The 26930-nt window shown below is 41.4% G+C and overlaps 1 protein-coding gene across 3 annotated transcripts in view; it reads left to right on the top strand.

The window, feature by feature from the left end:
• Positions 1-26930, top strand: part of bcl11ba (BCL11 transcription factor B a) — a 51334-nt gene that overhangs the window by 12608 nt on the left and 11796 nt on the right. For all 3 annotated transcript variants that reach the window (XM_067455698.1, XM_067455697.1, XM_067455696.1), the window contains one exon: positions 1696-2083. In XM_067455698.1, coding sequence (XP_067311799.1) covers positions 1696-2083 — 388 coding nt within the window. The remainder of the gene's footprint in view (positions 1-1695; positions 2084-26930) is intronic.

Below are 26930 nucleotides of genomic sequence, written 5' to 3'. Positions count from 1 at the left end.
TGCTTTTTTTTCTCTCTCTCTTCTCCCTTCAGACTCGCTCTCTTTCTGTTTCAGGTCTGGCGGTCTCATTCTCAGCCTCACAAGTACTGTATTGTATATTAATAACAGTTCTTTGCTCTTGGGTCTCGGCCTCACATATGGATGTTTATCAGGAGTTGGCTGGTTACAGGACAGAACACGCCGAAAACGAGAGCGAGGTGCCTCGTGTGTGGCCGCTGGGATGATTAAATTGAAGTCTGCCTTTATTTTCTGCTCTCAAAGTTTAGTGGGACTGTCACGGGACATAGGTGAATGCTTAAACGGGCCCCAACATTCATTTCCTTTATTTTAACAAGCTGCCAAATAACAAAATGCTAAATGACCTGACCCTGAACTCTCCGAAAATGTGTGATTGCGTCTCAAGTTCCACACCATTTGTATTTTATTTCAGTTTCCTGCACTGATGTGTTCAAGTCAGGTTTTTGTTTCAGGAATTAGTGTATGAAGGTGACTAGGGATGCAGTTTTGGAGGGAAAACGTATGGGTAGATGTAGATTCAGAGGCATATTATGAGTTAAAGATGAATTGACGTTTGTCAACTCCTTTAATTAGCAAAAGGTGTTTAGTAAAAGGTGTTTGTTTGCATTTCTGAGTGATTTGATTGGATTGTGAGGCCATATTATTTTTTTTACATACATGCATACATATTTACATACATGTTTTCCTATGATATTTTATTGGTTAATAATTTTTGTCACCCTCCAAGTGGCAAGTATTTTATTTCAATTTCCCATTCTGATATATAGATATATATCTCAGTTTTCCTCCCACATTTGTGTATGAAGGCAGGTGAAAGAATCTGGAAGAGGAAAAATGCACGGATAGATACAGTATTAACAATTAACATTTGTAAATATATTTATTTATTCATTTATTTAGCATAAAGTGGCGCATTTTAGAATGAAACAGAATTTTAAGCAAGAAATGTGTTTTACTATTATTGGTTAATAATTTTACTCATCCAAGTGGCCAGTATTTTATGTTGAATTCCCATACTGGTGTATTTAAATCAGGGATTTTTTCTTTGAATTAGATTACACCCTTAAAAATAAAGGTGCCAGGAAGAACCAAAAATGAGTTTTCACAGTGACGCCATAGAAGAATCACTTTTTGGTTCCCCGAAGAACCGTTTTGTGAAAGGTTCTTTAAAGAACCATTTTTTATAACCCTTTCATATTCTAAAAAACCTTTTTGTGCAATGGAAAGGTTCTTTGGATATTAAAGGTTCTTTTGGAACCATACCCCTGCCAAAGAACCATTTAAGAACCTTTATTTTTAAGAGTGTAAGAAGGCAGGCTAAAGGATCTGGAAGAGGGAAATTATGAGTTAAAGATTAATTGTAAATGCATTTAATTTGGATGAAGGGATGTGAAACAGAATATTATGTGGGAAATAATCTTGGGCGGAACTTGATTTTATTTATCACTATCTGATTGGATCGTGAAATTGGATTAAACGTGTTATTCCGTGGTGTTATTGGATAATATTTTTCCTCACCAGCATGGCCTCGGTTACATCAGCAGAAATGAAAGTAATTTCCGAAGTAGACTAAGTTATTAAGATGAAATCATTTTTTATTTGTTTAGACCACTGCACAGAGATTTTATTAAGATTTCATGTTGTCTCAAAACATCTTTCTTTTGGTCTTCCTCGTAGCGGAAGCTGAGCATGTGGATGCGGGACTGGCCGTGGCTGATCTCCACTCTCACCCTCTGCTGGATCCCAGCATGCCTGGGCCTCTGCCTCCGGGCTTGGGCGACCACGACCTCCTCACCTGTGGCCAGTGCCAACTAACCTTCCCACTGGGGGACATTCTGCTCTTCATCGAGCACAAGAAAAAGCAATGCCAGGGTCTGACGACTGGCCACGGCTGCTACGACAAGATGGCGGACCGCAATAGCCCCTCGCCGCCCCGTGCCGAGCTGAGGAAAGTGGTGGAACCGGTCGAAATTGGAATCCAGGTGACACCTGAAGAGGAGGACGAGAGACTGTTGACGCCCCTAAAAGGAATTTGCCCCAAGCAAGAAAGTGGCCTGGCAGGTAGGTCAAACTCTCTCCAGAAAAGTTTCAAGCAGGCATAAGAAGCTGACGCTAATGAACTCGCACGTTCTCTCGCGCCAGCATGTTTTCTAATACTGATGTGCGCAAACGTACACTTACAGCCTGCAGAGTTGCAGACAAAGGGAGACACGCACTCATTTACCTCGGTAGGACTCTGGGCGTCCTGTAGTGATTGTGATACCGCTCATCTGCGAGCCTCAAGAGAGATTGTTTTTCCTTCAGCTGATTTCATTAGGGGAGCCTACGCCGTGCAAAGTGAAACATCACATTACTGACTCAAAGCCCTAAAACCCCCTGAAGGACTCTGGTAGTTGAAACAAATTGTGCAAGACGTGACAGAGAACTCACCCTACTTTCATGGAGAAATCCAGCCTGAGCCATCTGCTTAAAAGGTGAAAAGCTCATTAAAATTCAAATGCTCAAAAAAAAGAGAGAGAGGGAGAGGAGAGAAGGAAAGAAATAGAGTAGGATTAAAAGAGTGAGTTTCCTATTGAATAGGGGTAAAGAGGCAGTTTAGTTTAGTCCAGCTGTAGGGAGAGAACTCTCCCAGTTATCTTACAAAACAGCGCAGTCAAGTCCTTCACAAAGAAGCCGGAGGGATCTTGGGAAATGGGTCTCATAAAATAATATTCTAGGTTGGACAAAGTTACCGGGGGAAACGCAGGGGAGCGGCTTATGACACTGCCTCGGTTTTTAATAACGTCGTTTTTTAATGCCTCGCAATCCTTATTTGCGAAAGTTACCCGCGGCATCGGAGACAATTTATTCCGTGCCACCACAATGCCTCGTGTATTTAAATGTCTGTAATAATGAGGCCGCTGCTAAATTACTCAGTACCTCACATGATGCAGGCAGACTTCACTCCCAGACTGACTGACTGGCTGGCTGCTCGCACAGAGAGAGTGTTGGCGTCAGTTGTGAAATATGATGCAAGTGTCCACACAGTTACGTGCAAACTGTTCCACTACAGTTCATCAGCACTGTTTTTTTTTTTTATTCTTTCTAAAGACTGACTGGTAAACATGTGCTTCGCTAACCACACAATTTGCTAAATAAGGAGATTAGTCACCTTTTATATTCCGTTATCTTGCAAAAACAATGGTTACTCTACAAACAGTAGAGTAACAAAATGTGAGGATAACACTTTTTCCCCCTTTCTCTAAATAAACATTGACTTAATTTTGTTTATGTGTGTGTTGTGGCATTCTAGAGGAAAAGATATGCAAGCACCCAAAAAAAAAAAAAAAAAAAAAAAAAAAAAAAAAAAATATATATATATATATATATATATATATATATATATATATATATATATATGTATATATATATATATATATATATATAAATATATATATATATATATTTTTTTTTTTGATAAATTATTCATTAAAGTGACAGTCATGATACATTGCTTACGTCAATAAAAGGGACTTTTTATTATGGTTTGACTGTAAATTATTATAGGTGACATTTGACACTTGGCAGGTGTATCGTCTTTATCCTACAAAAAAATACCTTTAAATGACTTATTCCTGTGTATACTGAATTTTTGTTCTCAACAAAATACTAATTTTGTAACTGTTAAACAAAACATTAGCTAGTATTTTTAAGGATACAAAGAAAACGATCACTAGGCTATTTATTTTCTAGTGTGAATAAAAAAAAATTTGATTACCCAATTCATGTTTTTTTCAGTCAAAGCCATACAAAATGACTAAATCTCTCTTCATTTCGAGTCACCATTGTGGTAAGATCCACATTGAAAAGTAGTTTTAATCTCATTTAAACTTTAGAATTTGAAAAATGGGATATTAAAATGAAAGATGAACATTTGCCTTTGTAAATCAGCAAGAGTAAATTTTACACCTTTCATTAATTCAGGGCTGGAGAGGGAGGCAGTTCGCAGAGGAGAATATAACGGCAGATGAAACATCCTCTGAAAGTGATTAAGACGCTTGAATGTCAGCTTGAGCATGCAGCTAAACACTCACAGGCTGCCTTGTATTCATAATTGCCTCCCAGCAGGTTAAAGTATTCTTTTATGCTAAACCTTTCCCGTTCCATTTGTTCTCGACGTGAAACAGAAAATGACACGCAAAAAAACACTCATCCACTCCGCCTTGAAAATAGCAGTGGCACTCTTGCTCTGCAAAGCACAGATCATTTTTCATGAATTTGTTTTTTTCTCCTATAATATATCCATCTGCTAGCTTCAAGTGGAGAAATGGGAGAGAGCATGAGAATGCGGGAGATGTGGGAGAGAGAGAGAGAGAGATGTGGATGAGGAAGACCACTTCTGGATCCATCAATAAGATTCCAAAAGCCAACTCTGATCGTACCAACATTATTTTCGCAAGAGTTCCCCTTTACTTCCAGACCCTCCCAGCTTTTTTTTTTTTCCGTCCGTGTAACCTTGACACACGAGCACTGTTGTGACAGGCCTTAAACTCCACCGCTTCATTCCCACATGTCAGCCTCCATCACATCAGCCCTCTCTTATGTGATTCACCAATAGTCCAACGGGAAGAGCGTCATTTCAGGCCTTACTTCCTAAAGTTAACGTTTCACAATATCACGCCTCATATCTTGCATCATATTATGGGCCTTTAGGAAGAAAATCATCCAAGTGTTTCTTTGTTTTTGGTTGAGTGAAGATACTGAACGGCAACTTCATTAAGTCACATACGTAACCGTCCTCTAGAGACTCCGTAATGATAACTAAACATTGTGCGCTTTGCTCCCGAAACCCTATAATCAGTCGAAAAAGACCTAGTGATAAAGTATTCTGATTACTGAAATTGCTTTTAGCGATAATTCTCCCAGTGGCTTTTTCTTTATTAGTGTGAATGAAAAAAATCAACGTTATCTATGACAATACGGGACAGCCATTGAAGAGGAACCACTTGAGGGTTGAATTCAATATTTCTCGCATAAATATCAGCAGGACACAGGCTTGCTCAGCACTGTATTGTATTGCCACTTAGCCTTCTTAAGTTTCAGCGGAATTTAATTATATTTAATAGCCCTAATTAAATAAAATATGACATTCTGCATACCCTCAGGCAATAGGAACTGCTGCTGGGGGCAAAGGGAGGGCTTGGTTTGCGTGCACGAGCCACTAGAGCCCCTCTCGTGTAGCACAGCAAGGTTAAAACAGTTCAGTGGCACTGAAAAATAGGACTCTGAGATGGCCAACATAGCTAGCTGTTACCACTGTGCACCATTAAGCAGTCCAAATGCGAAATGCATACATAAATAAACAAATAAATAAGACATTTACCACCCCTTAATGCATCTAGATGGCTTAGCCTGCTAAAGCTGGTCAGGCATTTAATGGTACTTGTTATTTAATTATAGATCTCCGATAGAGGTGCTATGAACCTCAGTGCATTGTGCTGAAACCGTTCGCCGCGAGCGTGCCTTAATTAAAGAGCAATAATATAATATGATCTCATGAACCTGAAACAAAAGGATTATGGGATGAGATGTGCATAAATTCCTAGAATATGTATTTTTGGTTAAGGTAGACTCAGTCTAAAGTGGTCCTGTTATCACATCTGAATAATCTAATCTAATAATCTAAACTCTTTAGGAAACGTTAGCTCTCTTATTAGCCTGCTGATATTTAATTCTCTGAATAAGCTTTTGAATCCTCAGTCACTGACTTACAAGTGATCAGATGGGAAGTTTGTACATTTTAAATATGCATAAAAAACGTGATGGTGAAAGTAAAGACTGTCAAGCTTTGTTTATCATACTTGTGTTGTACAGAATTCAACAGTGTTTTAGGTTTTCAACCGATTCAGATGGGGTGTAGATAAAGCTTGTAAATAAAGGCTTAGTATTTGGCGTTGGTTGTAATCAAGCCCTTGTTGGTTTGAATGTGTGGTGATGCAGCCATGTACCATTCAAAACCAACATCGCATTTGAGGTTAGCTTAAATATCAGCATTCAAATAAGAGCAAATAGGAAAAGGAATACAAATATAGTTGGTTGCAGTAATGGTTGTTAATGTCATAGTTTAGAGCATTAGGAAATAACTATTTTTGGTTTGTGTATTTATGCGCTTATTATATTGACTGCCATTCAAGACTAGTAAAACATTTTTTAGGTATGTTTAGGCTAATCGCAAGTATGCAAATAAGTGTATGTAAGAAGGCTAATTGGAATTTAGTATGCAAATACGCCGGTCGATTCTGAATGCAAAGATTTTAGATCATTTGATTTAATTATTTGATCATTTAATGTTAATGTATATTAAACCATTTGGGTTAAATTAAGTTTAATGCAAAGATAATACTAATACTTTAATACTAAGATTACTACTAAAACATGTCAGTACTGAGGAAGGAATATCAATACTACAAGCACTGTAAATATATGTTTTTATAAGTGACTGGGAAAAAAGCCATAGAATGGCATTAGTGCTCAGTTAAAACCTCACAGCAGGCTGCATCGGTTAGCTCGCATTCTATCACTATAGGAACGCCAGCGGACCACGTGGTGAGATGGTGGACATGTCTTTTGCCGAGATGGGCCCCTGTTTCTGTCAGCGTTTCACTCTCTCTCCCTCTCTCGATCTCTTTCCACTCACACCATCCAAGCACACTCACACAGCTTTACACGTCTAACAAGTGCTGCGACAGGGGGAGTTATTTCTGACCCTTGGCTCACCAGATCGCCGCAGTGAATATTTCATGAGACATGCTATATTTATAAAGAAATTTACCTCAAACACTTTCCTCACTCACCCTGCCTCTCCTTGAGAGTGATCACAATGCTAGGCCCCTGTCGATTAGGAGCCCGTACCTGCCATTAAAGACATCTTGAGTCTAGTGCCAGAAACGTTTGTAGGTGCTATGCAAATCAATTCATCAGGAGCCAAAAACGCTTTGTTTGGGGCCTTACACTCTCAACATCAGCATATTTGATGATACAAGATTCATTGTGAATGGTAATTAAATGTGCGTGTGTAATTTTTTTTGTTTATTTAATTTTTACTTACAGTAGTGGCCAATATTATTAGAACACATCACAGATCTGAAAATATTACCTTTTTTGCCTCCAAAACATGATTTCATTTCATAATGTTCAAGAAATATGCAGATGACCATCAAATATCAGATGAAGTAAGTCGTACTGTTTTATCCACTTTTAACTTTAATATTTGGTTTGTCCACCTTTTGCAGCAAATACAGCAGCACATCTCTCTGGCATAGTGTCAATATATTTTCCTCAACATATTTCTTCAGTCACAGCAGGTAGTTTCATAAAAGAATGTTTCGGGTCATTGTCTTTTTGGAAAATAAATCCAGGCCCAATAGGACGACTACCAGATGCCAAGTGTTCTAATAATTTTGGCCACCACTGTAATTAAATATTTCAAAATGTACAGGAATTAATAGTATTCTAAATTGTGTGTAAAAAAGACCCCAGTCTTATCAGTATACTGTAAAAAATATTTTAAAAATAAGTTCCCTGGTTGCCATTATTTTTATATAATTGAAATTTAAAAAAATTAGTTAATACAATGAACATTTTTGAGAATCGACAACCTTTATTCAAATATTATTAAAAATATTTTTTAACAACATATTCGGTAATTGAGTGTTATATTTGTGATGACGCAGTGAACCAAATTGTGCTATTTTCATGATTTATCACTTTTTTTATGTGGTTCAGATACAATAATATTTTAAGTTTCTATTTTTTAAACCAATTTCCTTCATTGTATCAACTCGAATTTTTAATTTCAATAAACTCACTTACTTTTTTACTTACTTTTTTAAGTTAAACCAAAAATATTTTTTTACAGTGTAGTATAATATAAATATTATTTAACATTCACCTCATGGGAGCCACCATGTTGAGATCACATGAGCAGTTGAATAGGAGTCACATTATTAGATTATTTTATTGGACACCTTTGCTCATAGAATAAATTAATCATGGCTGACTCTGCACATTTCTGCTTTGGTAACTGACATTTTTTCAGCAAAAAATGCATCTTTAATTCTTGAAATATGCAAACAGATTATGTTCTATATTGAGAGTGCACTGTAATTTATTTTCGGTGTACTTGAAGTTTTATTTTAATGAAAATGTGGTTGTTGTATCTCAATAGTGAGATTGTGATACAGAGCTTTTAATGCTCTAGAGAGCGATCCGGTCCTGGCTTTAGTGATACTGAGCCTGGCCAGCCGGTTCCTGTTACGTGCCCTCACTTCCTACCTATTTTTGAGGTTTTGCCCAGAAAGATTTGTTTCGGAGTTTCACTTGCAGTGGTGTGGTGCCAGAACGGTTTGCCAGCTCTGTAAACTGTGCATGATGTGCTTTGTTTTGAATGTTAGCATTTATTTAGATTTCATCTTTGTTTGTTAATAGTTATTAGTGTAACTAGGGTTCTGGCTTCATTCAGGTTTCATCGACTAGCACGGTTTAGTCTATCTCGCATGTGCAGTTCACATTTTCTCCGATGTAATGTCTAAATTCAATATTTACTGAGCGGAATTGAGAGAACATGCGCTGCCCATTAGATGATGTTTAACGTTGTTATGAAGCAGACTGAATTTTGAGTAAATCAGAAGATGGTATAGTTTTCTTATTTTCTGCCCAGCAGAGATGAACATGCACAATCCAGAATAAACAGATATCCAGATCCTCCCTCGCTGCGCAGAACATCTCAATTGAGAGTACATGTCCCTCTCTCAGAATCAACATATACACTGGGAGGGCTCTTCAATAAATAATGACACAACAGGCGCAGAGATATCGAAAACATGCTTCCATAATATGACACACATGCCATTTTTTCAATTAAGATTCACAAAAGCTTGGCAGGAGGACGGCCTGCCCTGGTGCAGGGGCTATGCCTGAATCAATGTGCACAGATAGATGTGTGTTTGATTTTATATGCTGCTTCAGACACAGCTCTTTTGCTGGTCTTCTTGTTTTATTCCCTTTTAGTTGTTTCAATAAAGCCTGAATTGCCAAACCAAGCGGCCGTTTTGAAGTGATAATTGCCCACTTTTGTCTAGTTTCTCCATCTTTTTTTCTCACCCCTCTCTTTTTTAATGTCTGCATTAGCCACACTAGCCATTGGCTAAGTTCAGACTTACAATGCAGTGATTTTTTTTTTATTTCCCTTCAAACTTGCAGCCTGGACGCATGTTAATGGCACTTTAATGTGGCGTTGAGGTTTTTGGGATGTCCAACCAAACATGCATGGATTTTTTCGGGGTTTTTTTAGACTAGGATTGCACCTTTGAAATGTGCACTAATAGTTTGTTTACTGACTTAAACGGCATGCTAAGCCTTTAAATTGTAAATAAGTTGCGTTTTTACATTAGAGTTACATGTAATCAAGCTTGAAAAATATATTTAAGGATATGTTTAAAGCTATTATTTTTGTGGCCTTCATGTAAAGAAAAGTGTCTGGTTTTAGCAACATCTCCGTTAATCTGCGGTTGATTACGTGGCCCTCTGCGGTGCATGTCGAACCATCCTCCGTAGTTATAACATGGCCTTACATGCTGCCAAAGCCATCGCCTTTGGTGAACCAGACTTTAATTTCTTCCCTCCTGTGTGTTTAATCCACTACTTCAAAATTCAGGAAAGTGCTACCTTTACTTGGCTTTTGAAATGCCTTCCAAATCCTCGCATTTGGGTTGTGTCCAGCAGCAGCAAGAACAGGAAAAGCCAGGAGGAGTGAGAAGCCGAAAACAGAGAGAGAGAGAGAGAGAGAGAGAGAGAGAGAGAGAGAGAGTGAAAGAACGAGAGAAAACAGTTTTAGTCATTAATAGACCATAAAAAAGGAAAGCTGCATCCATGTTCTTCTCAGCATCTTGAAATCCTTTTCAGATTTTTGCCTCGTTGCTTTTTTCAGTTAATCACTTTGCATGCACTCATTTAAATATTAAAATTTTCTTTAATCATCAAAGGCAGTGAGCCTCATGCATATTCATATCCGCATCCCCCCCCCCCACGCTTCCCCCAGAATTACAGGTTCATTACCTCGCTCCAAAGCCAAACAGTCATTACCAAGAGCCAGCTTTTTAATTGCGGATGCCTGGCCATCATCGCCTTACTGCTAAGATTTAAACTTCCATAAGAATATAAAAAAAAGATTTCCCAAGTTCGAAATAACTTAACATACTTGTTATACATTCTCTGTGCCTTGGAAAAAAAGTACAGAGTTGGAGAGAGAGAGAGAGAGAGACAGAATGAGAGAGAGAGAAACCTGTTCTTTGGCTGGAGCTCTGAATATTTGTCAAGAGGCTTGACGAAAGTTGCATTTGCATAATGACTTTGTAGTTCTGCATTAATAAAATTTGCATATGAAGCCGTGTTAATTACTCCTGATCAGGCTTTTTTGCATTCATGCATGGTAATTTTCTGCGACTTGCGAGAATTGATGTCCTGGCGTCAGGGCTGTGATTGGTGGCGGTGGCGCTTGTGGATGTGGGGATTTGTGTGTGCGTGTGTATGAGTGAGTGTGTTTGCGTATTTGTGTGTGGGGGGGTTGGTTCAGAAGGAGATGGCATCGGATGTACCGGAGAGAAAGAGGAGATGGCACATTTGTGTGTTTGTGCGGGCCTCTTTATTGCATCGCTCGCTTGCTGTTGTCTCAGATATCTCCTGTAATTGGTCTAAGAAAAAGAGCAGTCATTTAAACGGCTTTCTATGTAATGAAACGTCATAAAGCAAGCAGAAGAAAACAGCCCCTCAACGGCAGACAGGCATTTCAAATCTATTGTTTGGCCTATTTATTTCTAAACAAGACGACTGTTCTCTGCAATAAAGGGCTTCGGTGTCTTTACCATCTGAATGGAGGACGTTGTGAGAATAGGAACAAAAATGTGACCGTTTACCTTCTTAATTTTTAATTTGGTTCCAGATCTTCCTCTTTTCTTCCTCCCCCCTTTGAGTCTCACACCTGATTGGTTTAATCCGTCTTATTGCTAGTAAGCAATTAAGTAACATGTTTACAATTCGCTTTCTTCTCTTGGTTTACTTAGCGTTGGCTTGTGTGATCTTTTCCTCTTTGAAATAGATAAAATGTTTCTAAATGCGGTGTCTTTTTACTTGTGTGTTGTTTTAATAACTTTAATAATCGTTTACCTTTGAAATGAGCTCCATTTACTCAGTCCTTAGGGATTTGCCTTAATTTAAGCACATCAATTTGTACACTTTTCACTAACGTTACCTTTCCACTGATTTTTCTTTTCCCTTTGTCAGAGCCCTGCTGGGTTCAAGCATTTGCCTATGGAATTTTGGCCCCTTGCTTGTGGTTTGGCAAAGGCATCACACGACACCGTGTGCGCATGCATGTGTTTGTGTTCGGTTGTGTGTGTGTGTGTGTGTGTGTGTGTGTGTGTGTGTGTGTGTGTGTGTGTGTGTGTGTGTGTGTGTGTGAGTGTGTGTGAGTGTGTGTGTGTGTGTGTGTGTGTGTGTGCCCTTTGCTTGCAAGACTGAGAAGTGTGCATTTGTGTTTCTTTTTCTCCTTTTCTTTTTCAGAATCTGGTGGTCTCCTTGTCATTTTGATATAGCGACAGAATTAAACACAACTTTTACCAGCATGAGGATTCTGGGGCTGGATCCAAAACAAAGAGATGTGTTTTTGAGCCAACAGACGCTCAGCATATGAGTGCTATGCTGCAAAGCACAGAGTGTGCGACGGCTCTGGCATACCTGAAGCCTGGCGCTTTCTAAATGCTGCCATGTGTGCCATCAGTGTTGTGATAATGGCCGAGAAAAACCTACAACGAAGCTAAACCCTCAAGGGCAGCGTAATCATAGCCAGTCAATCATCCTACTCGTGTTACACGCATCAAATGAGACCTTTAACGTCATAGCAAGCGATTTGATTGAAAAAGAAGAACAAAATTGCACAAAAGATATATTGTTAAAAATAAGTCGAAAATTATTCATTTGGCGAAGCAAAGTGGGGCCATATTTATCAGTTGGATTTTGAACTGATCTGGACACACCCCACAGGAAGTTGAATTGCAGGAGGATGAGAGGATAAGGAATTAACTGAATTGTAAATTTAACTGGAAAATATATGTACACAAATGTCAACAAATAAATATAATGCAGCATATTAACTAAATACAAATTTCAATAGGTGTTATTCAGATATCTATGAAAGCTTTCTAAACTTTTTTGAAAACTTTAAGGACAATTTTTTTGTCAAGCCAACATTCAAAGTTTGTCTTGACAAAAGTTAGCTTAGTTGCAATTTAGAGTTATATGAATCTCAGTACATTTTAATTGCAATTAATTTGCAATTTACCATTTTTGGCACAAGCAAGGGACTGACAGATTTCCCAGCGATCTGTAAAGAAGTAAACAATGCCCTCCTACTGTAATTGTGAGAGTGTAAGCTTGTGTGCTCTGGACTGTGTACAAGCTTTAAGAGGTTACTATATCCCACATGAAGACATCAAACAGTCCCTGTGCCACTTTGTGGCTGTCGTATGGCGGGATTTTAGTCTCTCCCGACCACAGGCAGGGAATAAACTTGTCACTAATTTGGACTGTGAGCGCTGGCAAAGCGCTGTGCACACGCTGGTGGCTTTCGCCCTCATGCTGTCCTTTGTTTTATTTATTTTTCTGTTTCTTTTATTGTCAGCAGAGATGTACACTCCACACAGATTTCTCCTGCATTGCTCATGCAGAATTATTCAAGGTAACTAACAGCTTTTAAATCCTCTTAAGATTTCAGAGTTGAAGCCACTTCTCCAAACCAAATACGTATATGGTGGTATTTCGTATTTATCTTAATTTGTTTAGCCCTGTCCTCCTCCTGCAGGTTTGAAAGCTGTGTCGCTATTCAGGAAAACTGAGCACCTTCCCGGCTCGCCTTTTGCATATCGTTACAGAGGCTCCATCAAACTGACAGTGTTTGTTTTGTGAACTAGTCTCCATGAAGATTTGAATTTGTAAAGCGGGGGAGATGCTGGGGACGAGAGCGTATTGTAAGCCCCTCAGGCAGGGTCTAAGCAGGCCTAGATGGCAGTCCCTGTATACCTCCCTCTAAAGCCGCTTTGGCAAAAGTGGATTGGCGCCGCAAACAATGGGGTGGGTGTAGAAAGCAGTGGACAGGATGGGATTACCAGGTTAGCGCAGGTTCCTCCCAGCGTTTGCACATTCTCCTGGGCCGTTCAGGCTTTTTGACACGGCGCGTCTGAGGGAATTAGTCCATCTCGCCGGTTTAAATCCGAACCGTCTAATGAAGCCTCTCAAGCCTGGAATATTTCGCACAGAAGGGTGTTGCCATTTAGCAGGAGAAATCACCACTTAACAAAAGCTAATTTTTCCCTCTGTTAGCTCAGGAGGATTAGGGGCCAGCGGTTGAATAATACAAAGTTTGTGGATCATGCGGAGAGGTGGGGGAGAAGCTTTTAAGAGTGAAATTAAAGCCCGGTGACAGTCTATGGAGGGGCTGTTTGTCGCTATTGAAGGTAGGAAGCGTGGCGGAGTGCGTTCGGAAGGACCGGAGCGCTCTATGGAGATTGCGTGCGCTGGTGTGCGCAGGCGGGTGGCACAGCTTGACGAATGCGTGTTGATCCCCTTGTTTAGGGGGTTTTAAGTCTACCCAATTTCACATGCTAACGGTCGCAGAGCAAGCCCTAGACATTCCACCCTGCCAGAGTGATGGCTCTAGCTGCTTTAAGCTGAAATGCATCCTACAATATTGATATTTGTTCCCCAGGGTCTCTCTCTTTCCCCTGCTGCCTTTCTTCCCCTTTGCTTTATACTGTCCTCTGTCTTTCTTCTTTTGAAACCCCCGGCATGTAAAGCAGCAAAATGCCAGGCCTGTGTGGATATGGCAGACCTATAATCATGCTTCTCTTACAGTAATTGCTCTCGTCTGTGGAGTTTAGAGAAAGCGCTCTATCAAAGTGCTGGCTGGAGTAGGGGATCACGCGCTGGCATCGTTCGATCGTCCCATGAGACGCTCTCATGTTAACCCTTTCCCTCGTCTTTCACCATGACGAAACAATTGGCGTTTGGTGTGTCTGCAGCCGTTTCCAAACTTTCCATCCTGTTTAAGTTTGGCACATGACGCTTTCTAGAGTTTATTTTGTGCCTCTGCGGGTGAATTTTGGTGTTACTTTTCTATTTACTCTACACGCAGGACTGTCTGGGTGGCAGCGTGGTGAAACTAGAGCAAGTGTCTGTTTCACAAAGCACTACGTTCCCCCCGATTACTCATCAGAGGCTCAGGCTTGTGCATTTAATTCAACCTCTTTATCAAAACACAATTAGCTCAACAAAGCACCAAATTATTCCCATCAATATGGTATGAAAATAGTAGCCCCCTAATCCATTAAAACAATATGTCTGACTACGGTAGCGTTTGTCTTGCTTAGAATCAATTGGATTACTTTTTGAACTCGAACAACAAAAATAATCTGCACATAGCTGTGCCTTTCTGATAATTTCATATCTTTGACAAAAGCCGCGGTAGTTGCAACCTGTTGGAAGGCCAAAACCACCCATTGGCAGGCTAATTCATTTGCTAGCTCAAGGACCTTTTAGCTGTAAACAATGCTGGACCTCAGCCAACGGCAGTCACTTATTGTGCCTTAATACACGTCCTTCTGATTAGAAGCAGGAAAATAAATCACTTTCTTCAGCACTCAAAGCCACCAGAGAAACCCGCCGGTTAATCCAGCTAAATTGCTTGTGGCGGTTGAGTGGAGTAGAGAAGAGAGTCTTGTTATTTTAAGATGGCACCCCTGTTGTCTGTATAGAAAGGTGTTAATGCACCTGGCACGACTTGAAGGAAAACATGAAGATGAAAGGCATATCTTTCAGGTAATTGAGCCACTTTTGTTTAGTTACCCTCTCTAGCCTCTTAATTAGGCCAGAGTTTTCTTTGAAAAGCATTATTTGCACATGGGCAGTTAGGCAGTTGTTGTGTTAGGCCACCCTGTTCATTTACCTCCAAGTCTTTATGCCATGTCTTTATGTGCAGAATTGTCTTGTGTCCCAGGTGGCCACGTCTTGGTCGGGAGAGATCTGTAGACCCCCGGCTGGGAGCATCGCTCCGTCCGCAGTCTGTGGCCCCTGTTGTTGGAAGAGGATGCCATGTGGAATTTTGCCTCTGGCGGAACTTTGGCCATCTGCCTAATTTGAAAGTGAGAGGTAGCATGTGAAATTAAATTAAACGGAGGCCAGTGCATCCGCCCAGTTTAATTGGGGCTGGAGAGTCAACTTTCTCTCTCTTTTCACTATTCCAAACATCACTTCCCTTAATGGCACTTACCGATATCCTCTCTCTCTCTCTCTCTCTCTCTCTCTCTCTCTCTCTCTCTCTCTCTCTCTCTCTCTCTCTCTCTCTCTCTCTCTCTCTCTCTCTCTCTCTCTCTCTCTCTGCTCAGTTGGGCCTAGAAATCAGATAAGAATCGCAAGGCTAAATGAGCATCATTAAAGTTAATCAGCAAAGCTGAAATAAAGCGGAAGGTAATCGGCCTCATCCTCAGATGGTAGTGATATCAATCAACCCTGTTTAAACCTGAGGTGCGAAATGAGTGGTGTGAAGTCGGTCAGTAAAACTAAGCGACTCTTTTATTGAAGGTTCTGCTAGCTAACTTTTTCACATATCCTGGTTAATCAGTTTTTGGTGTTGATTCACAGATCATCATCACCTTAACTCACGTCACCTAACCCATGATTTTGAGTTTCCTTGTCAAGCCGGTGTCATCCGTGCAATTACAACTCTCGCCATCTAAAATGTGTGCCTGGCCATCCCAGCTGGCACGACGCCTTGCCTGCCCCCTGCACATTTCTGCACACACATCACAGGGACCTTTTATAGTGCCCTGCTCTCTTTGTGAAAGGATTGTTGAATGCCCAGCTTTTTATAGTTACATTTAAAGGGAGCTGGATGCCTGGACCAGCTGGGGCTCATTATGGTATACGCCATCTAAAAATGCACGTGTAATTAATTCGCTCACACAGGCCCCCATCTTCCCTTGCTGCTTTGGCTCCCAAGACCCGCCTGGCCTCCGTTCTGTGCTCCTTCTGCACCTCTGAAGGACTCCTCTGCGGACCGCACAAGTCTCTGCTCACAATCAATAACCCGCCAGAGAAATAACATGCATGTGGATTCCCCTCTAAAATCCAAGGGTTGCACTGGCAGAAATCGCTTGGCTTTTAGTAATTTCCGGTTGATGTGGACTAAACTAGAATGAATCATTATCCTTTCAGTTTGCACAATGCCTTTTTTCTCTCTCTTTTCTTACAGCCCTCTTTGGGTGTTTGAGACACTTTGACATTATTTCAGGACCAAGCTCAACCATACCAGAGCTGGAATCAAGGGAAGACGGTCCATTTTGGCTCTTATTGTGACATTGTTCCCAGGCAGTGATGTAAATTCTCTCAAATGAAATGAATAGCTCAGCTAATGCAGTTTTTTGAAGTCCATTTTTCCCCTCTGTTGAGACAGTGCCAGGAACCATTGCTCTCTCTGACAGTGAGCATTTTCCAGTTTTCTAATGTCAGACTGCCTCTGTTCCTGCTCTCCTTGATGGCATGGCTGGGGCAACCTAGTTAAATGTTTCAGCGGGTTTACCTTCTCATTTGCTAAATCCACACTCTACTTTTTCTCTGCTAATCTGACTTGCACACAGAGTGGTGGGTATTGGTTAAAGCTATACAACAAGTCATCCTTAGGCTGATAACAATATTTTGCGAAATGCTAGCTGGCCATTGGCTGGTTTACCAACAAACATATTCCAAAAACCAGCTTGACCATCATACGGTTGTTTTATTGTTAGTCCAAGTTGGTCTACAAACTTACCAGCATGTTCCAAAACACATATGCCAGCTTAAGCTAGATTTTACAATAAACATTGTTGTCTTGCTAATCATTAATGGGGTAGTTCATCCAAACATGAGAGTGAGTAAATAATGACAGAATTTTCAAGTTGATTCATACCGTTATGACTTTCTTTCTTCTGTGGACTTTGTGAAAAATGTTGCAATAATTTTTTTCTAGTTAGTTAAAGTACAATACTACATTTTTCAAATATCTTCTTCTGTGTTCCACGGAAGAAAGTAAGTCATACAGGTTTAGAATGACACGAGGGCGAATAAATGATGACACGTCAAGCTGCAAGTTAAAGCTGCAGTCCGTAACTTTTTGCACTCTAGTGGTTAATAAACAGAACTGCATGCATCTTGTGGAAGAACATTGCAGCCAGAGCTACTTCTCTCTGTTTATGTCTATGGCGGATCACGCAGGGACTGTGCTCCTCCGCAGCGGTACCTACCAGTCTGGCCTGAAATAGTCCCAATATAAATACTTATTATAAGTGTACCATAATGATTCAGGGTAAGACAAAAACACGGTTTGGAAAATGGATTCATGTTGTACATTCTCATTATATATTTTTTGTAAATCTTGAACACAAAAAAAGTTACGGACAGCAGCTTTAAGATTGACCAAATTAACTAGATTTCTCAAGGTCTCAGAGTACTGTTAGAACGTTTATCAGGTATATCCAAACAAATGATATCGCTGGAATTAAGTTCAAAAAATGATAATGAGCTAGTGTTAATGGTTGATCAGTGAGAATCCAGGTCTTGATATTTAAAGTCCTTCCTTCGTTGAAGACCGGGTTTGGGGAGGAGAGAAGGGGGCGTTCAAGGAGCTCTGTTTCTGGCAAATGAAAACAGATTGGACTGGTTATGGGAGAGGGCCTGGTTTCAGTTATACTGGAGACAGGCGTACTGTGTGAATGCCATACCCCCCACTACCACCACCCTTTCCTCCATTTACAGTCTCTGACATGTTTTTTCCAGCATTACTTTCGGCTGTGCTCTTTTCTTGAGTTTTTTTTAAGCATTTTTTTCCAGTCCCCCTTTTCACTTGGGAATTAAACAGAAGGAGACCAGCTCACGGCTCCTGTGATCACGCTTTCCATTTTGAGACATTTTTTGTTGTTGTTGTCAGGGAAAAAAAATTGGTCGCAAAGAGTTAAATCACACTCACAAAGAGCATTTTCGAGTGCGTGGTTTGACACGCTGGGCCTGCCAGTGTTCATGCTGCTGAGAGTCATGTGATTATCATCATCTCTTTGACATGAGGGCCATTTTGCAACTTCGACTCACCGTTATAATCATCCTGTGAGAAAATGTTTTCTTTGTACTGACAGGGAGGGGTACTTTGTTTATGCTAACTGGAGCACCCAATTTCTCTTATTATTTTGTCTAGCTGAATGCTCTCCAGACAGGGATACCAAACATTGCCTGGATAAGGCAGACCTGCCCCCCTTCGAGCATGCGTTTTAAAAACTCCCGGTCTGTCAGTACACAAACCTCTGTTTTGTTTGCTAATTGCAGCTACATCATCCTCCGTGTTTGGTCTGGCTCAGCGATTTAAATATTTCATGCAGTTTGCAGAAAGGCTTTAGTTACAGTCTTTTTGTGTGTGTGTGTGTTGCTCTAAAATAACATTTACATTCAGTTGCAGTGCTGCCGAGTGCCACGGAAATCAAGTGCTTGTGCAATTAGTACGTTATTGCAAGTCGTTCCTCCCTGGTCTGAAGTACGGAGTGGGCCGGGGCACAATGGCTGGCGCGATTATTGGGTGCATTTGGTACGCCTGATTACATTTTACAGGTGCTTGTTAAAGCAAGCCTTTCACACTTCTGACTGCCTGATGATAGGAAGCACCTCTCTCACAGGTCATGTGCTTGTGTTCGTGCATATGTGTGTTTCTGTGTGTGTGCGTTTTCACCACTACTGCGGTCCAACAGTCTCGGCTGCCCCTGTCTCCGTGCAGTCCATCAGGTGCAGCTCGCGTGTGATCAGGCCCTTATAAGGGCCGTTTATGATAGAGGGGACACATCCTCCCCCTTTCTCCAGCCTCTGGATTCCCACTCTAACCCATGTCTGGTCTGAATCTGCTAAGACAGAGAGAACCTGCTCTCTGTGTCCTGGAAGAGCAGTGTAAACACAGAGACCTTGGCCAGAGCGCATGGACGCTGCCTCCTAAACCACATAAACACACTCATGGGTTTGTTCGCATATACTTATGAGGGCGGCCCGTTGACTGCTAAAGGTTAGTCGTTCTGGTACTTATACCACTTAGCTGAATTGGATGCAGAACCTGATTTCACCGAGTGCAACATTTTCCTGGATAAACATCTTTTTGATTCTAAAACAACATTCAAATCAACCAATCAGATTTGAGGGATAAGTTTACAGTTTGTCACGGTTACGCCGCATTCACACGGGGCGTAGGCGTTAACGCTTGACGGAGGGCGTGGCTGAAGCTGGGTGCTGATGCGATCGTCATAGTGATAACAGCCAATCACATTAACTTGCCGCTTGGACCAAAACACAACACAAAAAAGCGCCTTTTTTGGTTGTATGTGCGAGTGCGAGTGCGATTGCCCGTGTAGTTGTTGTCAGCGCACTGCACAGGTGCACGAAGCTGTTAAGTACATTAAATCCTGAAAAAGCGCCGACAGCGGGAAGAATATCACGTAGTGTTCCAGGAGCTGCGTCTGGATTTTTAACGGTCTATGGTCTGGATGGTTCACGGAGCAGTAATGAACGCAATTGGCTAGCGTCTGCTGTAGGATATTTGCATACGGCGATCTGATTGGATGACGCCTGCGCTGGCGCTTGAAAAGTTGAGAATTCTTCAACTTCTGCCGCTTGCAACGCGAGTGAAGCGCCGCGACGGAACCCACAATTCAGTTCGGCAACGGATGATGTCACCCATTCAAAGTAAATGGGAAGCGTTAACGCCTACGCCCCGAGTGAATGTGGCGTTAGGGTTACAAAATGGATTAGGTGCTTTTACATCAGTGTTAATTTCCCTTTGATTTTAGGGGATAACGTATGGGTAGGGTAGGGTTAAGTTTAGGGATATGGTTAGGATTACATTTTATACAGGAATGTTGTTCCAGGATCAACAAAATATGTTGACCCAAGGATGCATCTAACTGTGCAAAATCAGGCCCACAGATTAAACACTTATGATTGACAGACAGAAAGTTCCTCAGAATTGTCTGATTGAATACAAGATTTGACTATCAAATGTTACAGTCAGATAAGAGGGACATTTGCTGTACGCCATTCTGTGAAAAACAAATCTCTGACATCAAGTATTTAGTTAGATATCCCAGACTGACTCTAATACAAGCTACTTGTATTCTAAAACTTTTGCCATTTTTTAATATTCTCAGATAAGATATTATTTAATCCCTTTTATTATGTTTTTGTTTTGTTTTTACTAAGTTACTTTTTTGCTAATACACATCATCATCATAATGAAGTGAGATTTTTTCTACAGTAAGATAGTAAGTGTATTAACAGTAGTGAGACAAACGCTTACAACAAGTTGTGTATTTTTGAAGGTATAAGGTAATAATATTTTGGTGGCCTAGAAATCTAGATTCACCCTAGCAGCAGATAATCTAATTTGTAGCGAGTGTCGTCTAGCAAAACTCGATTGACTTGCAAGCTGGAAAAAACCAATCCTGGTCAGGCCAATCACATCATGTATAGAGTTGGTGGGCTGGCTTAACATAATGACGGCAGAGTTGCAGAGGTTCTGTGTGATTCTTGTAAACAAAGAAGAAACTTTCGAATCGTCTATGGCCGTGACTCTGGAAGACTACGCTTTTCCTTGAGAAAAGAACAAAGAACAGCACTGAAGTCATTGTTAAGAAGGGAAGATGTGTTCAGAGTTTTGCAGACCGGATACGGCAAAAGTTTAATTATCAAATAGCTCCACGTCACATTCCTCTGGTTGGTTGTAGCGCTATCCAATTGTGTGCAGACTGTGTTTGATAGACTCCCCTCGGATTGAGCCCTGTCAATGGGGAGTTCCCAGACCCAACATCTTGATGTTGGTCTGGCTTGTCAGGCTAGGAATTTGGTTCTATACCTCACAAGATATCTTGCTTATTTTTTAGGATGCAAGCATCACCTGGCTTCATCGTTGCCACAAAATGACTCTCAAACCTCTCTTGAGTTTCCCCAAATTTGGCATCTCTGCTAACTGCTGGCTATATGGCTATATAAAGGTGCACAACCACAAGCCAAAACCTATTTTTTGCTCTGCCGTGGGAGACATACACTAAAGAGGCCAAGTGTAGTGTTTAGACAGACCAGATCAGTGAGGCAGATGTTTGAGTCACGTTCCTCATATATTACTCTGACAATTGCAAGTTTCAGTCAGAAAGTAACTGAAAAATAACAAAAATTAAGCAATAGTTCTTGTACAGTAGATTTGCATAGGCCAGATCATTTGGTTTTGAAAGAATTGAAGTGGATGTTTGAGGTCATATTGCATTCTCTGATTTTAGTTATTTTGATCAGCGAGAGCGTAATTTTGCATTTACAGAGTACTTGATAAAAGCATTAGTTACTTTTATTAATTAATAAATGTATTGATTATTTTTACAGGCTACTGTGTAGATGTAATGGCACTGCCTGGGCTCCAAAAGACTGGAGATTTGTTACATCATAGAGCAAGTTGAGCCAATAAGAGAGGCATATCATGTGGGGATGCTCCCTTTTGGGCCTGTACACTTTGGACCCTCTCACTCTGGCATGGGGGCAGACTGAAGAGGCTGTCCAAAAATCTGTTGGTTTGTAGTCCCGTGCAAATCAGGCTTATGCTGCGTTCACAGTGGAAGCACCAGTCATGGCACTGATGCAAAAAAACATGGTACGTGTCCGGGTAGACAAACACAGGACATGAATGACAACAAAACAAACATCCTCGCTTTAAACGTTTAGACCATGATTTAACAATTATTAAAATTGTTAATACTCATTAAATGGATGAGATTATCCGTAATTACCTTGCCAGTCACTTGTGATGTTTTTGTTTGATTTAGTGCCCAGAGTTGTGCAGCATTCAGAATGGAATTGAGAATATTTAATTTCCTGAAATTGAAGGGGAAAGCAGAAAGCAGAATTACAATTTGAAAGCAAGGAAGGACAGTCAAAATTGTAATTTCTACACTAGAAAATAAATTTTGTCAAGACAGTGTTTGATTGCTGGCTTGACAAAAGCTTGATTGAGCTTAGAAAAAAAGTGTAAACCCCTTTTTAAATTTAAAGTTTGATATAGACTGGCCGAAATATATATTTGGTGTTTGTTTTATACATTTTTTGTTTACCAGGGTGTTTTATTAAAAACTGTAATTCAGTACAGTCAGCTGCAAATCAAATTTGACCTCATTTATTGACATTCTTTGATTCTGAATTCTGCTTTACATTAATTTTCTTTGAGATATGACCTATTTCTAGTCATTCTATTCTTATGTTTTAAACTCGCAACATTTGGAATTCTGAGAAGTTCTCTCTTGCATTTCAAGGCAGGTACAAGCAGGTGAGGCTGGTGCTATTTAAGACCTGTGTAGCCGGATTAGGGGTTTTAGATTGCCCCCCCTCCCCCAATCTCATCTAAAAGCTGCCCACTTCCTCCTTCCCCCCTTCTTCCCAGTGCTGACCAGCCTGATGCCGGTGTTAAGCCATGTCTGTCCCATTCACCTCTAATCCTTTTAATTTGTTAACATGACACAGGCTTTCATACACAGAGCTGCTGACATAGGCCTTCCGCATTAGCTCTGGTTCCTCATCCAGAAACTACTGAAAGCATCTACCTTTTTCCACACTGTCGCACACACACGGCCGCACTTCCACGCGGGCACACTTATGGTAATTTTAAAGCCTTATTTAAAAGCTGATGTTCTCCAGAGGGAGTAAATCCAGTGGACTGGTAATGACAGTTTGACATCCACCTTTCCCCCGTCCGCAGAGAGGATGAAGGGAGATGAGACCTTCTGTTCTCCTCTAGCTCCCTCTGCTTGACAGTGACCCAGCGTGCCACGGTTTCCTGACATGATGTTCAAAGTTCTGACCCACACTCGCACACGCTCCCCGCCTATCTACCGCTGGCCTGTTTTGGAATGACATGACCTCATTGGAGAAAAATTGCTAATTCTTCTCTCCGCCTTGCCACTTTGCTGTCACTGAGTGAGTTAATGAATTTAATTCATTCTGATTTTACTAAGCTGCTCAGCGTTCGTTTAAATTCATAAGAAATAATGCCAGTAACCCTTCAGCTCCGTACCCCCTCCCAACCTGCCTAATCCCTGCCTCCCCTAATCTCACGTGAGGAGATGGGCCGCGGCGCTGCCACATGCACCCGGATTTCGCTCCGTGCAGCAGAAGGAGAAGAGAGCACGTCTTTGTCAGTCAGGGGAAAAGCTTTAACACAGACAGTCATATAAATGTCAGTTCTCACGGTCACACACTTTTCCTGTCAGAGATGAATATAAATAACTTCCTTTGCGTGAAATTATGACAGGATAATGGACGTTTGTGTTGGTTTATGGGAGTAGAGGTTTTGGCATTTTGTAAGGGCTCCACGCTCCACCTTAAGCACAAGTCGAAATGGCTAATCACTTGTGGTGAACATATTTGAGAACTCTCTTAGTTACAAACTCTAACTTGATTTTCCTTTTGCTGATAAGTAGATCCGGTGCTTGCAACAACAACAAAAGAGTGTAGGTAGCCTTACAGTAACGCACAAACTTGAGCAATGTTGTTTGTGTGGCAGATGCCAGATTGAACCTGGCTAGTGCGCAGCAACAAAAACCTATTCCTGACATGTATTTGTGTACTCTTCCAGTTCAAATATCTGAAAACAAGTCAATGACTACTGATTCAAAAGACGTGTGATCCCCTTCCTCCCCATCATTTCCAGTTCTGTCTCTCACATCTACTTATAAATAAAATTGGTGATAATGGAAAAATAAAATAAAGACAAGATGTGATATGCAATTGACTGAACGAAAGAAAAACAGGGAGAAAAGTGGCCAAAAAGTACTGAAGTAGTGTTGTCCAAACTGCTGAAGTGTGTTTATCCTCTTGAACTCAACCTGTCCAGTTGGGGATTTGGCAGATCGGAGGCAGAGAATGTAAAGCAGATGTTAGCTGTGGGAAATGGCTGTGCGCTGTCCAGTCCAGGTCTGCACTAGTATGTCAAGCAGACTGTAAAAAACAGCTGCTTCTAGATTCCTTTGCCTCATTTACACTTAGTAAATCACACATGATTCCCTTCTCCCCTGCTGAATGCTATCTCTCCCCCTCAGATCTGCCCACTGTCTTTGTGGCAGACGTTGCTGTCCCCACTGAACACTCTCAGAGATGCGTAACTTTGTGGATAAGGGCGCCGATGCTCTTTACGCTGCTAGTATCTCTCCTTTCTGAGGCTTTCGGAGCAGGTGTAGCTTACGTCACATGCGCAAAAGCGTGAATCGTTCCTCCGACCGATGCGAAACCAGGGGCAGGCGCAGAACTGGCTCTCCGCAGCATTGTTCGCAGCAGCACAATGTGCCGGGACTGATTTGCATGTAATTGTTGCCTCCGATTTGCCATGATAGTCATAAACAAGACATTAGCAATTCAAGGTGAGGAATTAGAGGCCTGGGAGACTCCCAGATCACACACATGGTAATGAAGCCCCTGGCTTAATAATGCAAGAAATGTCAGGAAACTTTCCACAAGCTGGGCGGACGGGAGGGAGGCACCCCGTGCCTAGGGCTCATGTCATCTTTGTTCTAAATGCAAATCAGTTTGTCGTGACATTGACTCTATCAAATGTGGAGCGCTCCGACACCCCAGGCCCAGAAGCGGGCTGTCAGGTCTGGCTTAGTCTCCCAGGTCCACTCTAGCTCACGCGGCGGACTCTCACGTCCTGCGCCGCCTACTTCATGGCATTTGGAGCTATCGATCTGCAACACGGAGTAGTTGTTTTTGTGTTTTCTGTCTCAGTTTCTTGTTTTTCAGTCCTCTCACAGGAAGACGTAAAAGCAGCGAAGCGCTAGAGAGAGTTAGTCTGTTAGCAGGAACTCAATCCGCCTAGTCTGCAGGTACCATGAAATACAAGGAATATAATCTTGACTTTAATAATTTAAGAACTCCAGTGTGTGAAAAACTCCAGGCAGTTCAAAGAGAGACGACTCTGGCTCAGAAAGGGAGACTTCTAACGCTCAGGAAATTCCAAGGTTATCTGAGTAAGTCCTGGTTAACAGGATGTCCAGTTTTGAAGTGGGATTTGCAGTCCCATGTGACCAATTTTTTTCCTCCGCTCATCTCCAGCATGAAAAGACAGAGTCTCCCAAAAATAACTCCAAAGGTTAAGATATTAATTAAACGTTAAGGGGCGAGAGGACGGATAATGAGGGGACTCTTCACAAACAGACTGCCTAGTGCTCCAGTCAGGAAGCCCGGAATGAGTGAAGGTACCAAATCAGTTGCTCTTCACTCTCGGTCTCTGCAGTCATTACACAAATTACCTCCCAGCCTCAATATCCGCCTGCACCTCTTGCAGTTGTCATAAGTAGCCCTGGTCATTAGAGTATGCTGGGTAATCAGATGGAACAAAATTCATCCCAAGCAATTAAAAAACACCTCCAAGACCCAGTGGCTGGCAATTAAACTTTTCACTGCGCATCTCAACCATCATCGTCTGGGCCTCTTTTTTCCAGTAATCTAATAACTTAGAGCGAAGTATTTAAAAGCTTGACCTTAACACAAATCCTCCTCAAAAACCAGATCAGATGTTTGGGCCCTTTTCACCTAAGTTCCCTTGCATCTAGTTTGTTTAAAAGCCTAATCTGTTCCGGCGCATAACAAATAACCTTTTGAATGTGTCGTAATAAGGAATTTGCATGCGTTTCTCTTATTTCACAGCGCACAGGGCACCAAGCAGGGAATGAACACTGTAATTTGATGGCCTTGACACAGTTGACATTAATCGTAAACTGTCTAGTGATTGGCACTTCCCCAGCAATTGTAGATCTAGAGGTAAACCTGTTTCCCTCACCGAATGGTGCAGCCTTCCATAATAGCCATGATTTAATTTAGCTATTTAACCTGTAATTCCAGCAATATTTATTGAAGAGCGAGGGGAGAAAATTGGGCCATTAGGCGCAGAGGATGAATACATTGAGATGAAAATGAACACGCCTAACTGGTAGTTGACCTTCGCGTTTTGTAGCAGTTTTTATTAGCGCAGGCCACAGTAATTACTGCAAATTGAATCATAGAGAAAACTGAAATCATTCGGTAATGAGCATTTTTATTCGTTATTGCACTTTCCGACTGGGCTGTGAGGTATGAAGTCTCCGCTTCGGGGCCGGCGCACGCTCCTGAGAGGATTCCGGTACACGGAAACCCAGCTAAATTAACACTGCCGAATATTTCTTCTCAGATCTGTGCCGCAAAACGGTGTTAACCGTCTTCTCTCGCTCACACCTCATACAAATATAAAGACTGTCATTATAAAAACCCTAAAATTTTCTCCCTGAACCTGAGGTGATGTTTTGTTGTTTGGTTTGTTACAGACGCGGCGACTGGATTTTGTTGTGTGCCATCTTTAAAACAACATCCTCTCGCATCCTCAGATGTTGTTTTTCTGAGCCGGAGAAAGGGGTTGGGGGGGGGGGGGGGGGTGCTGCCAATTTATTTGTGAGCATTGTCTTTTTTGGACGGCATATGGCACGTCCTGTAAGACGTTGCAAGATGCAAATTCAGGGGAGTCTGACTTTAAATGAAGCAGTGACAGTGACAGGAGCCCTTTTGAAGAGCACACATCACAGTACTCCAGGGAGGAACAGCAGGGGAGACCCAGAATGCCGTGCGGCTCTCTCATTCTCTCTCTCTCTTTCTCCCCTCTCTGTCTGCACCACCCACCTCTTCCTTACAGTACAATGGCATTCATCATACGAGAGACTGCCGTTACTGTATGCGCGCGGTCCTCATTTACAGGCTTATCCCGC

The sequence above is a fragment of the Pseudorasbora parva genome, chromosome 10, assembly GCF_024679245.1.
Source record: "Pseudorasbora parva isolate DD20220531a chromosome 10, ASM2467924v1, whole genome shotgun sequence".
NCBI classification, from domain to species: domain Eukaryota; kingdom Metazoa; phylum Chordata; class Actinopteri; order Cypriniformes; family Gobionidae; genus Pseudorasbora; species Pseudorasbora parva.
The sequence above is the reverse complement of the archived record's forward strand: the minus strand, read 5'-3'. Positions and strand labels throughout refer to the sequence as shown.